The 18108-nt window shown below is 44.0% G+C and overlaps 1 protein-coding gene across 2 annotated transcripts in view; it reads left to right on the top strand.

The window, feature by feature from the left end:
- Positions 1 to 10327, top strand: part of PCID2 (PCI domain containing 2) — a 106752-nt gene extending 96425 nt beyond the window's left edge. For both annotated transcript variants that reach the window (XM_069204990.1, XM_069204989.1), the window contains exons 12-15: positions 1973 to 2046; positions 2152 to 2277; positions 6525 to 6648; positions 9704 to 10327. In XM_069204990.1, coding sequence (XP_069061091.1) covers positions 1973 to 2046; positions 2152 to 2277; positions 6525 to 6648; positions 9704 to 9793 — 414 coding nt within the window. In that variant the 3' untranslated portion in view covers positions 9794 to 10327. The remainder of the gene's footprint in view (positions 1 to 1972; positions 2047 to 2151; positions 2278 to 6524; positions 6649 to 9703) is intronic.
- Positions 10328 to 18108: the final 7781 nt, after the last annotated feature.

Raw genomic sequence — 18108 nt, 5'->3', positions numbered from 1 at the left:
TTAGTTAAATATGGTAATGAGCCTTCTCCGGTATATGTTCCATGAAACCAACATTGCAGACTTAAGCAACAGGGAAATCATTGATCACAAATTGTATTTCACAATTCAATATGTCCCTGATTGCAGTATTAATTTTTCACTCATAAAGTTGATCCTAATTGTAATGTGCCCGAATGCTGCACGTAGAACAGCAATGCATCCTAAAGAATTCTGTAAAATGGTATACACCAAAAACAATACAATCATAAGGCAAAAAGACTTTGTGAGTTAACCAGAACATATTACAGCAGCACACCAAGAATAAAATAATGAAATGTCATCTTTTTGAAATCAAGAGTGGTTTTTGAATGGCAAGATTTTACTTGGAAAACGTAGAAAGTTATTTTGATGACATGTAATACAGCATGCAAACCTCCTATTGAAAAGGGCTTGAGGACCTAAGAGCACAATGACAACGGAGGAAGAATTAACTTGTCAAAAGCACACATACAAATTCAACTGATCAGGGAAAGTATTTCAATATTTTTATGATTAAGTCGGTTCTTTTTTATTTCCCTGCTCCTACCTTGCTTTTGATGTGTTTTTCTCCTTTAATAGCACATTGTCTTGTCTGTTTTCTTGAGTTATATATACATGTGACCCCTGTTTGAAGCAAAAGGGAGACAACTGAAGTAACTGCATGTTTCCTTGTGGTCATTTGCTTCATTTTAAATAGAGTAGTCGTCAACTGCTAAATGAAAAAATGCAAATCCTGTTTTAAATTTAAAATATTGTTGCTTAGCTTGTTTGAACCTGTATCCCACTAGGTTCGAGTAAAATCTTTCTATTTTCTTAGTAAATTATTAAAAAGAAGCCCAGATGAGGGAAATCTGTCTTTACCAATCTGAATACATTTTCCTACTAATTTTAGGTTTGGGAACTGGTTCAGAAAGTAAACTTTCTACAGAAAGGGTCGATGATATGGACTAAGCTCTATCCTCATTGTCCAGCTTGGTGGAGAGATGAGATGGTTGTTTTAAACACATTATTATTGTGACTATTATAGGACATTGTTGTACTCATTCGCATCTTGGTTTACTTGCTGATCTATTTGTAGTATTTCATTACATTTTCACACAGTGCTTTGGTGTATACAGTACAGAAACTCATCAAATAAAGTGTATATATTAAATGATTGTCGAGCAGTGCTTGAGTAAAGAGTCCAGTAGGATTTTGAATGGAAGACTAAAAGTGTTTACATGTGAGAGTACTGGGGTGTTACTGGAGAGGGGAAAAAAGGATAACATTAGGTGAGTTCATATTCAGACTGATAGGTGGAAAAAACTGTAACTAATAGAGTGCAGTTGTTTCAAGATAAAAGATAAAGACGTTTAAAATAAAGAAATGTTGATTTCTGAGAGAATGGCTGTAGCAACATTACTAGAGTTGCACAGTATTTTCATCTCTGTGTGTGTGCTCGCTTCCGTGGCAGTAAAACACTGCACACATGCGCAAAAGAATGCCACTATAGCAGCAGTCTAGACTATCCATTATCTCCTGAAGCTAATGTAAAAAAAAAAAAAAAAACACAACTTGCTTCGTCACATTCAGAGTATTAATTGTGAGCTGAACTTCAACATCATGAAAATAGAGGTTACATTCTCACCATTGATAGTTTCAATACACACTTGTGAAAAGCTACGTAGGCAGCCCCTCCTGTATTAGGTAGTTTAGGGTACATTTTAAACATTGTAACCATTTTAATTCATACATATTTAGTACATGAAAAAGGCTGAGGACTAAAAATGGAGAAATAGTGTGTAAGTGGTCAACATTTCCAAACGTTACTCTAGTTTTTTTATTCTGTATTTGTGCTTTTTATCATTGTGTAGAAAAAGCAAGTATTAAAAGTGACTTCTCATAAAAAGTGATTGCAGCAAAATAACTGAACAAGTGATAAAGCATTAATGTCTACTTTTGTTTGCTGTTCCAGGGTCACATGCCAGCCATTCAGCTTTTGAAAAAGTATGACCTCATGCAGTTTTCTGAAGTAACCAAAGCTGTGAGGTACTGTGGAAATTAGCCTGGATGCTTGCATGTGTGAGATGAATACTAGTAATTTTTGTGCACTATATTCTCTAACTATGTTTTATATTTTTAAACCCCAAACAGTGAAGGGAACTTGCTATTATTGAATGATGCCCTAACAAAACACGAAACCTTTTTTATTCGCTGTGGTATCTTCCTTATCCTCGAGAAGCTGAAAATTATCACTTACAGGAACCTTTTCAAGAAAGTGTAAGTTCTAGCATTTTACATATGTATCAGAGGACTAAGGGGGTGATTCTAAGCTTGGCTGGCGGCGGTAGCCGCCCGCCAAGTGGGAACCGCCAGAAGACCGTACCGCGGTCAAAAGACCGCGGCGGTCATTCTGGGTTTCCCACTGGGCTGGCGGGCGACCGCCGAAAGTCCGCCCGCCAGCCCAGCGGGAAACACCCTACCCGCGAGGACGCCGGCTCAGAATGGAGCCGGCAGAGTGGGAAGGTGCGACGGGTGCAGTTGCACCCGTCGCGAATTTCAGTGTCTGCAAAGCAGACACTGAAATTCTTTGTGGGGCCCTCTTACGGGGGCCCCTGCAGTGCCCATGCCATTGGCATGGGCACTGCAGGGGCCCCCAGGGGCCCCGCGGCACCCCCTACCGCCATCCTGTTCCTGGCGGGAGACCCGCCAGGAACAGGATGGCGGTAGGGGGTGTCAGAATCCCCATGGCAGCGGAGCGCGCTCCGCCGCCATGGAGGATTCTCAAGGGCAGCGGGAACTTTCCGTTTCTGGCCGCGGCTGAACCGCCGCGGTCAGAATGCCCAGCGGTGCACCGCCAGCCTGTTGGCGGTGCTACCGCCGACCTCCGCCATGGCGGTAATTACCGCCAGGGTCAGAATGACCCCCTAAATCTGTAATTCATATGTAACTGAAAAGTTAATATTTCCTAGTTTCTTTTTATTTGATGTTTGAATTCTCACTTAGTCTTGCATGCATTTATCCATCAGGCCACTCAAACTGTGCCTAGTAGCGGTAATTTGTTTTCCAGCAAGAAATAAATGCCTGTGGTTTTTTGCAAAGTCTGACTCTTGAGAATGTGCAATTCTTGGAGTCGTATTTCTGCATATACTTGGCAGTGCTGTCAAGTTTTCTGATTTCAAGCGTGAGTAACTTGTCTAGTCTGGACTTCATATTAGGGTATTTTCAGTCATCCTGCTTATTCCGTTATGAATTCAGGAATAAAAACACCAAAATGCAAAGGGAAAAACCAGGTTGAACCGAATAAGCTACTCGCACATGGATTTGGTAAACCTGAGAGGCTGTCATCTATTTGTATGGCAAAGTCATGTTATGGATGACCCTTTCGATGTTTGATCTTAAGAAGACCACCCATAATCTGGCAAATAGATAGCATATAAATAAATAGCTAATTGTTTCTGAAGCCTGACTCTTAATTACATATTAAATAGTCATGCTTCGCAAAAAAATAAAAATACATTAAAAACAAAACATTGCTCGGTTACTTCAGTCAAGGTGCCATGGGTGATGGAAGCAGGAGAGAAGGCTGATCGCACAGGATGCTGCTTTTGGAAAAACAATTTACAAGCATAACAAAGTTAATATTATATTCTTAGTTTAAAGTTTTACCCTGATTTCAAATGTTAAGAGACGTGCATTTGAGAACTACATGCTGATGATCAATGCCAGGTCCCCTTGAATGCTGTCTGTACCTACTATGGTTTACATGGTTTCAGAGTTATGTTATGTGGGAAAATAGTATGGGAGAGGGAGAGGGAAGCCCGGGAAGGAGGAAGTAAAGGATTGAAAAAACAAATAAATGGAAGGATACATTCTGGCAAATGGTTAACGTATCTAACTTTACAGGTGATCCAAGTCCCGATCAATGTCCTGTGTTGAAATTCGGTGTTCGTCCACTTCTTTCCCTGAAATAAAACATTGTTAAAATGAAAAAGCTTTGCTGCTGCTGCTGAACTATAAATTACATTTGTCCTGGGGGTTCAATCTTGGCTCACTGAAGTACATTTAATAACTTAGCATCACTGGTGATGTGGTAGGCAGGAAGAAAAAGCAGTCCTCAACTCAAGAAATGTGCACCTACAAAAGTAACACTGTGGCTGGTGCTTTCAAACACAGGGTTTATATCACAGTTAATCAACACTTCAAACAAAACATCATTGCTAATACAACCTTAATCACCCTTTTAATAGTGTTCTTAAGACAGTTGTCTTGTGGATCTTTGATTTGCAATTTAATAGAAACTGGAATGACTAAAATGCTTCCTAATTAAACAGTGTTCAGGTACTGTGTCTATTTCTTTAACCACACAAAAGCCAGCTACAATGACAAGAAGGAAACCAGCTAATTTATATGTCACCATTGCAACAGGTCTTTAGCTCAGGAAATACCAAAACGCAAGCTGTTGGTCTACACAGTGATAGCAGTAGGATCCATAGACTAACGTGGACTATATATATTTCTTCAACATTCCTTCAAAGTATAGTAAAATTAATTGTGTTATTCCATGCATACGCTGACTGATGTTACCGCGAAAGCTGTGAACTTTCCATAGCCTGTACATTCACTCCAGCTTATCTGCCCTTTCTTGTTCCCTCAAATCAAGCCTGCATTTTGCTGTTGGTCAACTGATAATTGGTCAGTGATCATCTCCTGCCTCAAACAGTAATTTCTAGCTCATAACCCCAAAAATGACAAACAACTTAGGTTTTAGCAACATGCACATACACAGCTCCGTTGCGACAATGCAGTGTACCATTACTGCATTTTATTTTCAATGTCTTCATCAAAACCTGGAGTTTTGGTAAAATACATTTTCATCTAAATACAGCTGAAAGATTTGGTTTTTGACACACCATTTTAAATCCCCAGATGTTTGTGTATTTCTGTCGGCAGCTACAATCGCTATTTAGCTAGAGCTAAAGTGTATCAAGCATGGCAACATTGCCAGGTTTCGATATCTATTAACCGCAGAGTGAGTTTTTTTTTATTTTTATTTTTTAAGGCTTGACATTTCGCTGTGATACAGCAGTATGTTGGGTGCAATGTGTTTAGCTCCAACCCTAATCCCTGATCTGGTGCATCATAGATAATCCTAATGACTAGCGGTGGTATTAACCATATTTATAGCATCATATGCTCCCATTAATGTGCATCTTGGCATACAGTAAAAGGCCCTTCCTATTTGAAATGAAGAACTTGATTAAACCTTACCTGGAACCTGTTTGATTGTTTTTTTTTAACAAGGAATCCAGTCTCAGGAATAATAGCAAATACTTTAAGGAGAATTATGATCAAACCTCATCTGTGTTCATTTAGTTAAAAACAAGCCTGGTTGTTTTGAGTTTTTCCCCCTTTCTCACTTTGTGATAGCAAATTTATAGAGCTTCAGTCAAACTCTCATTTAGTAACTACGGCTGTCTAAAACTTGTATTATATGCAACCTTGCTCTATGTTGTCCCTCCAATCCTCGCTCATGTAACATATTTTATTAACCACGTGGGGTTCTCTGACCCAAACAATATGTTTAGGAGCCCACTCACATTAAACTGAACATTCTAGTGTTCGGCTTTGCGAAGCATATGATGATCTGGTCTCTTCTTCAGCATCAATAAGAGATTATGGTACACAATTTATTAATAAACCAGACAGATATTTTTAAAAGCAAGACCTATCACGTTAGGTTCTGTTATTCAATGTAGTTCCAGAATTTACAATTATGTGTGGTGATGTATCCATGTTTGATAAGTTGGCTAAGTTTAAAGCAGCTTGCAGCAAAAAAACTAAATGTGTACCCAATTTCAGGGAAACAGCCCTTCCCACATAGCTTCTTAGTGCACTTTAGCTTTGAAAATATTGAAACAACACTGCTTGGAAGGCAAAGGGCAACAGAAAGACATGGAGGTGAAAAAATGTCCAGCAAAGAATACCTATTGCTTCATTCCAATGATATTATGCAGGTTAAAAATAACATACTGGCATAACATAATCACATCTGTAAATATAGCTTGCATATTAGTCCTTATTTCAAACCACTTAGTCATATGTTGTCCTCTGGCATATTTTCATTTTCTGCCAGTGACTATTGACTGAGGAACATCCCTCTTGAAGTCAATAAAGCCTTTGAACTGCACTGTTGATGCTGCACAGTGGTTGCTTCACATATTATACCAGTAATACATTCACTAATGGTGCAGGTCATCGTCCTAGATCACTGGTGATTTATTGGTTGCTTCTTCATTAAAACAGGCAATGCCCACTCCACTGTTAGAAATAAGCCTTTTCAGAACCTAATGATCCAAGTCACTACTACCCCACAACAGGGCTGCCCATTACCAGGTAGATGACTTGGGAGTGTTATAAAGCTGTCCGAGTCATATTTAGACACACATAGCATACTTGGCTGATTTCAGTGCAAGAATGTGTTCAACCTCTTATTCTTATGTAACTTCTTTCTTTTTTCTTTGCAGATACTTGATACTAAAAACTCACCAGTTATCACTTGATGCCTTTCTGATTGCCTTGAAATTCATGCAGGTCGACGATGTTGATATTGATGAAGTCCAGTGTATCATAGCCAATCTTATATACATGGTACTGATTTATTTTATTTATTTCCATCTATACTGAATTATTGGGCCGAATTTTACATTTTAGATTTAGTGTTGCTACGTTTTATAACGTGCCAGGGTACAACAGACCTTGTTAACAATGTCAAGCAGATGAAGGAATCTGTTACCTGATGCGTTAAGACCTATTAACCAACTGGTGTCTTTCCAGGACACATTGAAATCCCATCTGTATTTAATAGAGACCCATTGCTATTTTAGTAGCACTTAGATATCTGCAGGTGATGACCGTTAAATAAATTGAATTGGTATTTTAAGAGAAATCCTCCTAGGTGATAAATGCCCTCCTAATATTAATTGCCAAGAATTATTAGGAGATCCTTGCTCCTTCTGAGCAAAAAAGAAAGAAATGAAAAAAATAGGTATTACAAAAGGGGCAAACAAGGCAGAAAATAGTTTCAGTTAGTAAGTAAAAATTGGCTCGTCCTGAGGAAAAAAGATTCGAAGTCCCAGGAAGCAGAACAGCTGCCTGCATGATTCTTTGCTCCACAATTGGATAGTAAGGTCACTTGCTACAGTCAAATCACAGCCTATTGCCTTTGCTGCCAAAGATATCTTCTGTTCATATCACACCGTTGTTTCCACCATAATCTTGGAGAGTCCTTCGTTGAACCAGGAGGATGAAGAATTCAGCAATGAGACTGATGGTGTAGGTTGAGCTGAGAAACCTGATACCAGTAGATTCAGATGATGACTAACTGCCACGATGACTCCCAGTCAGTTAACCTCTGCTAAACTGGACATTCACTTCATGCCAGACGATTCTGATGATGTTCACGACTGGTTGCAGCACCCTAGGCCTTATTGAGATTAACTGGGTGTTTTTCAGCTACCCTCATTGGCTCATGTGTCAGCTGATTGCCTGAACACTTTAAGCACACGATGTAGAACCTTTATGGACAGCCGACTCTGCGTCAGTATTTATTACATGCCATGCTCTTACATGTGCCACTGGGGCTGTTTCCTCTCCACGTCTCCAGCAACAGGAGTCATAACTGTATCCATCAGCTCAGCTAGAGGCTTCACTTGGGCAGGGTGATGACAGTGATAACAGTGGGGACGATCATGGAGATGCATGACAAATGGGCACTGCCCCAGAATGACTGTACCTACCCGAGTCCAAAGTATGGAGCCTACCACTATCGACTCCCTCACTGGACAGCATCCACATCTACTTGGCCTAATTGACAAAACCTTGCCAAAGTTTCATATGTGGGCTTCTACTCCAAAAAAATAATTTGTTTGAGTTAAATTTCAAGGATATATCCAGGTGATCTGTTAGGCCAGTACGTATTTAGAGTCACGCCCTGGCATACCTTGAAAAGAAATGTAAAGTACCAAACTTACCTCCAAAGCTATGTTAAGACTGAATTAGCTTCTCTGGTGGTTACTAATCCGATCTGTACCCTAAATTATCCTCATAGAATGAAAATGTTAAAACTAAAGAAGACATGACGGGCAAACTAATTACCACCTTTCCCACCACCTGGTCCGAAATTGCCGACACCTGCTCAATCCTGCTCAGGTGCGACAGGTAGCTATGGTAAAACATGCCACACTTTTTTTTTCAATAATCTTCCATAGGACTGCAGAGATCAATCGAAAATCGTCCTCCAAGAAGGGTATATTGTGTCCTCCTGTGTTAATCGCTACCTCTTTTGAAACCTCCGTCAGAGGTTTCAGCCAGATTGCCACTGGAGTATTGCTGCAGAGCTAGGGTTGGCTGAGAGGCACCTGTTCTCACCTGGAAGTCCAATCCAAGGTTTTTAAAATGCCTTTTGATAAGCAGCACCTGTTTGGTAAACACATGGATGATGCCCTTCAAATGATCAAGGTGAATACTAGGAAGTCATTCTGTCTTGGCACCCTCCAAAGTCGACATTACTATCCAGTCCTAGAGGCAACGCAGTTTCAAATGCTCCTGAAAAACTGCTAGTCAGTCACGGAAAACGTTAAGTAATAAAGTGAGATTAATTTGTTTAAGCCAAAACTCTGGTTGTTGATAGCTAATAAAGAGTGGATGATGAACAAAATTTGATAACGGATTTTCAATATTAATAGTGATGATTATAATCTGGTGGGCGGGTGGGGGCTGTACACTGTTAGCAGATTGTTACCGTCAACCCTACAAACATCACCTGTTAAATATTCTCAAGACTTTCCATCTTGACCCTTTCATATGCACTCAGTTACTCAACAAGGGGAGTGAGGTAACTACGAAAGAGAATGATTAGAATGAGATAGCAATGTAAAAAAATGGATTTTCACAAAAAAGGTCTCTGAAGTCAGTGTGTGAGTTTTGCCCTCTCTGTGTTCCCTGTTCAATAATGATCACCCTAATTTTTGCCCTGGGGCATATGCCAAGTGCTATTACAGTAAATAGCAACATTGACCGTACTTGGAGGAGAAATAAATGCATTTCTTAAATTGCACCATAGTCTTTTTAGCAGATTATCAAAACTCCTTTAAATCCTGTTTTCACCCAAGAATGTTTTCTGCCCTACATTTGCTCTTGGCTGGGTGCTAGCGACTGGCTAGAGTTTTTTCAGCACTTGTGATCAAAGCAAAGTGTGACAAAATATTTGAAAACTCCAGAGGTAGGAAAGCATTTTCAGACTGCCCATGGAACATCAGCGAATGTAACTCATGATACCGATAAAGCGCACACATAACTGGAGGGGAGCTGCGGTCTGTACAGCAGCCATTGCCTCTGCAATATGATTGATGAATGTTTATAAGCAAGGTACCCTATATGTAAAAATTAGTTCAAGATGTATGTGGACGAAAATTAGTTTATCCACAACTTGTGGACCATAAATTCTTCTGTGACAATAGTGCGTATTTAAAACAAAAGCAAATATCTTGAACAATGCTAAATATTAGTATTATGAACAGATGTTACCCTTTCTGAATATATTTCTGACCTTCCACTCCACAATGTTACTTAAGCAGAGTGCAGTATTTGAGATACAAAAATAATATTTGTTTGTTAGCTTTTATTAACTCTTTATATTTTTCAGGGTCATATTAAAGGATATATATCTCATCAGCATCAAAAGCTTGTTGTCAGCAAGCAAAATCCGTTTCCTCCACTGTCTACTGTGTGCTGATTCCAGTCATGCATTAGAAGCCCTTTAGTCGCCGAGGAAGAACTGAATAAGTACTGAAAATACAATTTCGACATTATGAAGCTGAGGCGTGGAGCTTCACAGAAGGATTAATTCTCCTATTTGTATTTTCCATGAGAGTCCGAGAAATGTTGCGACTTGTTTTACAAATGAAGATAATTATCCTCTCATCAGTGCACTGCCACTTCGACCTGTTTGATTAAAGGATTTGTACGCTTTTGTGCAGACAAAACGAAAACATTCCTGTTATATACGAACCATGCACTAAACTTGACAAATGTGCCTGTTTGAGTCTCCCAAGACTATTTTTTACAAAGAAGTGACTCTGACATGTAGTTGTGTTTTTCTGATGATGCTGTGCATGTAACTTGTCAGTTTGGAATCTCTTCCCTCAGCAAAGAAGTGACTGTGGTTAACTGCGTGTTCATTATATGTGAGTATGTTCTGTAATTGTTTCTTAAATAAAGCAAGCCTCTGAAACCTTTTTATAAATTAAAGTTAAATTTGATGTCTGAACCAACAGGTGAAACATTCTATCTTTTCAGTTTGAGCCTTTTACCATCCAACCTTTTAGTTGGATTTTAGAATCTGCCCTTTTGTTGTCGGTTATTGCAAATGTTTTTGGTGCTCGAGTAGAACAAGTTGTATGATTTGTTGCATGTAAAGTCAGTTTCTGAAGTCCAACGGACATAGTGCATCTTTTCCTTCCTTGGTGTGTGTGTCAGAGATCAAAACAGCAGCATTCTAAATATATATATTTTTTATTTATTTATTTATTTATCAATTTTATCAACTTACAACAATGCAACAGCTATCCCCCCAAAGCAGCACAATTCAACATATAACAGCTGTCCACAGTTAATCTCTACATACGTTTAGTATAGGGAGATCAAATAATTACACAATGATCATTGCAGACCATTTGTTCTTCTAAGTTCCTTTCCACCATTGGATGCTGCATCCATATCAGATTATCACGGGGCCATTATATTAACCATGGTGCAATAATAACAATATGCAGCCAGTGGAGGGATATCAACAAACACAGAGAGAAAAAAAAAAAAAAGAAAGGGGGAAGGAAAGGCAGGCGGTTGGAACAGGCAGTCAACAGCAAACATTCACCTTTCAGGCATAAATGCCAGCGTACCAAGGGGGGGGGGCAATAGTTCAGACCGGGCTTCTTTGAGTATTTCGTTCACTCGTCCTGAGCCGCCAGGTAATTATCTAACGGGGCCCAGATATTCCTAGGTCTGGACCCTTCAGGCATCAAATTCCAGAAGACCACGAGCTGATCATGACAAAAGGCAGCATCTCGCAACCATTCTGAACGACGTGGTACTCTCTTTCCGCCCCAACATATGGCCACTCTACGCTTGGCCAACAACAACAGCAGTCCCACCAAGCGTCTATTTGTTGCCCGGATATCCTCCACGCACCCAAGCAACGCGGTTCTAGGAGTGGCAGGAATTTCTGTATCGACCATTTCAGAGATTGCATCAAACACAGCCACCCAGAAAGCATTAATATCTGCACACTCCCATGCCAAATGTAAAAAACCAGCTTCTGGGGCCCGGCAGCGCATGCAGCACGCATCTTCACGTAGCCCCCGAGAATGGAGCCACACTGGAGTATAATATATTCTATGCAAAAACTTAAAATGCAACAATCTGAGTCTATAATTGGGCGTCAGCGCTCTCATATGAGCACAGCAGCCACGCCACAAAGCTTCCGAAATGGGCTCACCCAAATCTGCCTCCCACGCTAATCTAGACGGCTCCCGAAAGTTACTCCCCCGCTCCTGCATGCAGTTATAGAGTCTGGTGACCAGCCCGCTGGAAGATTGCGCACAGCAAAGGACCTCCAGTGCACGGGACTCCACTGGGGCCTCAGCTGAGTTCCACAGACGGCTCCGCAGGAAAGAGCAGACACGTATCACATACATACGCTGAAGCACCGTACATTCGCGGTCAGTCAGTATCTCAGACACGCTAAGTAAGCGACCATCCACCATCCAATCTCTCATCTCAGTCAGGCCAGCATCCCGAAGAAACCCCTGTACTCCATCATCGCGGTGCAATTGTCCATCAGCTATCGCCATGACCGGCAAGGAGGGGGCGAATGGAATCGCAGCCCCAGACCGCCGCAGCAGTAAGCCCCACGCCCGCAGCGTGCAGGAAACCGGGTCGATCCCCCGCACCCGGGATGGAATACGCCCACCAAATGCCCTCGCCAGGTCGTCTGGCCACACAGAGTCACTCTCAGGCGCCAGGTGTGGCAGATAACGGATAGGATTTAACCAGTAATACGCAAAATGTGCCTGAGCGCATAGATAGTACAGTTCCATGTCCGGCGCAGCAAGCCCACCCAGCTCAAACGGCAACGTCAGCCTCTCCCAGGAAATGCGCGCGCGGCCCGCCCATACCAGACAGATCAGAGCAGAGCGTAGGCGTCTCAGGTAATCTCTCGAAAGCGGGAGCGGAAGATTCACAAACAAATACAAAAACTTCGGCAGAACCACCATCTTTGCAACAGCAATCCTGCCGATCAGTGACAGCGGGAGGGTACGCCAGATCTCTACCTTCCCCTCCAACCACGCCAGAGCAGCACCATAGTTAGCACGCCACAACTCCTTCACGTCACAGCTCAGCTGTATACCTAAATAGCGCACCGGGCCCTCTGCCCACACCAGGGGGTATCGTGACTCATAACGCGGCACTCTGGGGGTCAAAGGCAACACCACGGACTTAGACCAATTAATAGTGATACCAGAGAAGGTACCAAAACGCACAATCTCATCTAACAGTTTGTCCAGATTTTGGTCAGGGTTCCGTACATATAATGCAATATCGTCAGCATATAGAGATATCAAAATTGGCCGCTGCCGAAACTGTAGGCCCATATCGTTATATTTCTGGCGGAGCCGAGCCGCCAGAGGCTCCATCGCCGCAGCAAAAAGGAGAGGGGACAACGGGCATCCCTGACGCGTGCCGCGCGCTACAGGGAAAGGGGAAGACACATTCCCATTAAGGCGCAATCTAGCCGTGGGCAACGTATACAACAATTTAATCCAACGAAGGAAGCGCGCGCTAAGTCCCACCCGTCCCAGCAAGGCAAACATATAGTCCCATGCCAAGGAATCAAACGCTTTAGCAGCGTCCAGAAAAACAGCTGCTACATTATCATCCTCTACCAGTGTACTCGTCACCGCAAAGAAAGTGCGTAAATTATGGCCCGTAGACCTTCCCGGGACAAAACCCGACTGGTCCGGAAGTACCAAGCTAGGGAGGAGGGGCTGCAATCTTGCTGCGATCATTTTTGCAAGAATTTTATTATCAATGTTTATCATAGACAGCGGTCGGTATGAGTCGCATTGAGTCGGATCCTTGCCTGGCTTCAGGATCGTCACAATCAGAGCCTCCCTGAGCGAGGTCGGAAGGGACCCAGTCTCTAAGGCTTCTGCATATACCTCCAATAGTCGGGGAGCTAAAATATCCACATATTCTTTATAAAACGTAGAGGTTAAGCCGTCCACCCCAGGAGATTTCTCCCCGGGCATGCTACGGATAGCCGCAGCCACCTCCTCCACTGAGAATGGCTCATCCAGATATTTCCGGTGCACTTCATCAAACCATATTAACGCGATGTCCTCAAAGGGCCCTTGTGCATCAGTCCCGCTAGCGTCCGCCGGAGCCTCGTAAAGTCTTGTATAGAATTCAGTGAATACCTGCATGACTCCACCTGATCCTGACACACTCCTCCCCTCACTATCCACAATCTCGGAGACATAGTCACCGGCCCAAGGCTTGCGAAGTAGTGCTGCCAACGTACGACCCGCCCTTTCACCTTCCCCATATTGGCGAGCTCGAACCTCCCTCCCGAGGAAACAAATTTCTCTGAGAGAGGCCTCCTCATACTGCGATATTTCTCGACGAATCTCAGCGAGAGTTTCGTTGGACCAGTGGGATTCCAATCGTCTTTCCAACTCAGCGGTCCGAGCCTCAATTTCAGCCATCTCGCGCCTCAACGTCTTTACTATGCCATGTTGTTTCGAGAGACATACCCCTCTGATAACGACTTTGAATGCCTCCCAAATAGTTCCTGGGGACCTCACCGTTCCCTGATTCTCTACAAAGTACAATCTGATCGCCTCTCGCAACTCCTCGCGGAAGGCCGAATCCCGGAGCGCCCCCCTAGGCAGACGCCACATAGCCGATCTACCAAGTTCAGTCGGTATCTCCAATTCCAAACATACCGGTGAGTGATCTGACAGCGTGCGGGGGAGGTGGTCAATTGCTCTAGTCCAAACCAAAGTATCCCCGGAGCCCAGCCAGCGGTCAATACGGGACCAGCTACCATGCACGTAGTTTAAGCATGTACCCTCTCTCGCCTCCCCATGTCGTCGCCTCCACAGGTCAACCAACGCACCATCGCGCATCACCATCTCAAGCGCTTTAGCAGCTGCAACATGCTGCATCCTGGCTAGGCTCTCTCTATCCAACCTGGCGTCAAGGACGACATTAAAATCGCCCCCCCATATCACCGCACCAGGACCCAGCGACTCTATTAAGCGCCACAGCTCCAAAAAGAAATCTGGATCATCAACATTCGGCCCGTATACAGCAACCAGGCGGCACGCTTTGTCTAGAAGCACACCACTCATCATTACGTATCTGCCATTTGGGTCCACCAGTACCTCCTTCGTGCGCCACTGCAGCCCCTTACGAATTAGGATAGCAACTCCACGGGAATAGCTCGAGTATGTGGAGCTATGTATCTCACCCACCCAGATTTAAGTCTGCATATTGTGGACTTCACCAAGTGCGTCTCTTGTAGCATACACACATCAATTGCATGTCTCTTAACATAGGCAGCCACAAGGCGAGCCTTCCTGCCATCATTAAGCCCTCGCACGTTCCAAGTCAAACATTTGATCACAGACACTTCCTCACCCCTCGGTCCCATCGACAATCAGCCAGAAGCGAATTCGAAGACCAGCCACCACCTGCCTTGTATTTAACAAAGGAGCTAATAAAACATCCATACAGAGAAAGGGAAACAACACCCCGCAACCATTCAAGAGATCAACCACCCCCCACCCACACAGGTCCCCCAAATGGACCCAACCAGAATCCCACCCATCTTGGCCCCAACACCCACCCCAAGAACAAGAACAAAAATTGACAGGACTCATCCTAGGGGCTATGACCAGCCAGATACCTCTCTACTTAGTTAACACCGAAAGAGAGGGGCCCGTGGGCCAACCATTAGTCCTGAGCTGACAGGGAGCCAGGCAAAAAGCAGCCAGCGCGCTCAAGCAGTTCCAGCAATGAGTACTCAGTCAGCCAGAGCATATTAGTCATTGTCACTTAAGGCAGCATCGTCGTCGTCACGTCCCCGGCGCTCCACAGCCTCCCGTCTCCTAGGTAGCTGCCGGGCAAATTTGGTCGCCTGTTTCAGGTCTGTGAAGTAGATCATCTTACCCTCATGACGCACCCTTAACTTAGCAGGGTATAGCAGAGCAAAGTTTACTCCCGCTTGTGACAACAGACGCTTAACCGGCAAAAAGGCTCGCCTCTGGGACTGCACACCAAGCGTATAGTCTGGGCAAAAATTTATTTCGGAGTTCTTATAGAGTAACGGGCGTCTCTCTCGTGCCAATCGGAGTACCGTGTCACGGTCACGGTAATTCAGTAGACGTGCAATAATTGGGCGTGGAGGAGTCCCAGGAGGAGGACGGGGTCCCAAGGATCTGTGAGCTCTCTCTACCACCAGCAACCGAGAGAGCTCGCCAGCAAACAAATCAGATAACATCTGCTCTATAAAGTCTTCCATTCGCCCCATGTCGGTCGCCTCCGGCAGCCCCACGATTCGTATGTTATTGCGTCGAGATCTTGATTCCAAGTCTTCGTTCTTGTTGCGTATGACCTCAAGTATTCGATCCATTCGAGCGATCTGATCTCTGTCGCCCTGGCGTGCATCCTCTATTTCAGATGTACGTGTCTCCAAAGCAGCAAATCTGGAGTCATGATCATCAACACGCGCCCTAATTCGATCAAGCTGTTCGGTAACATGGTCCAGCTTAGCATCGATGCCAGCCAAGCTGGTCTTAAGGTCTAAGAACATGGACTTCACCGATGCCACAGAACTGTCCTCTTCGCTCGGCTCCTCGCAGGACTGGGAGCCAGCAACAGCGCTCTTTTTTTTCCCACCTTCAAAGGTAAGTTTAGCCTGGCGCTGATCAGCCTTACCCATCGTTCCACACTGCGTCAGCACCTCCAACCAGACTCAGGTATGTGGAGCCAGACCAAGGGAATTCCCTGTTCCAAAAGAAAAGAGGCCCCCGTAACAGCCACAGGGGTTATCGACTAGCGGGACCCCTGAATGCCAGCCTGCCCTCACAGGCCCGATTGGCCTACGCTGCCCGGCCGGATCCTCGCCTCCCGATTTTCTCCGCAGGAGGCTGCAATCTCAGTTTTCACCGCCCTCCATCAGGTCGTACCTTTGTGTCCTCGAAATAACGGCCCAAGAGGCTCGCCCAGGTCCCGGAGCACTTCCTCACTGTGCCCAAACTGTCAGCAGCCACAGGTTCCAAAGCCCCACGCAAGAGCTCGCCTCTCCAGCCACGTCCGTATAATACCTCTAGGCAGCAGGAGAACCACGAGGACCGTCAGTGGCTCCTCGCCCCAGCGCCACCATGCAAAGCACTCCGTGGGGCCGTAGGGCCGCGACGCGACCCCGTCGCCGAGTGGCCCCCAGGCGTCACCCCGCTTGCGGACAAACACCTCCGTGAGCGGCCGGGGGCAATGGATCCCCCCGTCCGCTTCGTGCTTCTTGCTTCTCTAGCACAACGCCCGGCCCAGTCCCTCAGCGGCCGGCGCAGGCTCCACCTCTGTCCGCCCGCTCCTCTTGCGTTCCGCACACGCGGGCGCACCCGGTGTGGGCCCGCCCGCGTCTCCGCTCAGCTGCTGCTCTGGTCTTCGCGCCGTTCTGAGCCGCAGAAAACGGCCCAGGGGTGCTTACTATCAATGCGCGCCCAGCCGGTACCCGTCCGAACCGTCAGGTGTGTCAATAAAACGGATAAACGGCCCCGGGCCGGGCAGAGCCTCACAAGGTGACGGCCATCTTGCCCGGCGGTCAGGCCACGCCCCGAGCATTCTAAATATTTAAAAACAATGTCTTAACTTCTGTTTGGGTTTTTTAATTGTGCTTAAAAATGAAATTACATGTAAGTGTTAATTTTTTTTATTTTACACAATTACATTTTAAGACAACTATGTTGCCCAATCTACTTAACTTGTTTCTTTGTGTTCCTGTTTGGAAAAAAACCTTAACAGCCAAGCATTTTGTAGTTGCTCTTTATTTTATTTACCTCAAAATAAATAGCAGGACAGGGTAAACACATTCTTCCCCTCTTTTGCAGCATACTGTCCGTTGTTGAACCCATTCTGTAAATGTGTGCTTTACTATTTTTATGTTTATTTCTGTTAACAGAAGAGAACATGTCAGCTTCTTTAAAGGTTCAACTTTTGAAATGCTGTTATGTCTTCATAACTGTTAAAAAGGCTGATAAAGAGAAAGGTGAAAATCCTACAGGGTATAACGCCAGAAGAAAGATAACATTGACTCTGAGAAGTGCGTGCGATAACAGATAGTATAGTTTGTACCTTGGTGGGATTCTGGTTCTTTCATTCAGGCCTTGAGCCAACCATGTTATCAGTACCACTTGGAGGTTGTGTTTTTATATGATTTATTGGCAAGGTATGCACACCAAGAGGTGGAAAATATGTGATAGCAAGTCATACCTCTTTGCCTTTTGTGAGTTACCACTCCACTCCCAACATACCTAGATGTAAATGGAAATGTTTCCATCATTTTTATTACTGTATATTTTATTGATAACATTTACAATTACAGTAAATGCAATTATATAAATTGATAATTATACTATATTATAACACCAAGTAAAATGTATACTTTTTTAAATTAATTCACTTTTCCAGAGCTGGTGATGAATGACCGTGCAGCATCATGAGGATGACTGAAACAAGCACACTCTGTCCCTCTGATCCCCAGTCTATAATTCATTTATGGTCAGATGTCCAGCATGGAGTTACACTGATATGCCTGCAGGACTACTCCCCATGGAAAACAGTGTTAGAGGCAGTTGAAGTAAGGAATCACATTCCACTGTTAGACACTGTGAGAAATGTGAAAAGCAACACTGTTCCGCAAGTATTTTACCACAGAAAGTGCAGGAGCCTGTTTTCTATAAAGAGAGATTTACAGACTATTCAACG

The sequence above is a fragment of the Pleurodeles waltl genome, chromosome 8 (genome assembly GCF_031143425.1).
Source record: "Pleurodeles waltl isolate 20211129_DDA chromosome 8, aPleWal1.hap1.20221129, whole genome shotgun sequence".
Classification (NCBI taxonomy): Eukaryota; Metazoa; Chordata; class Amphibia; order Caudata; family Salamandridae; genus Pleurodeles; species Pleurodeles waltl.
Note: the sequence above shows the minus strand (reverse complement) of the source record. Positions and strands in the feature narration are given on the sequence as shown.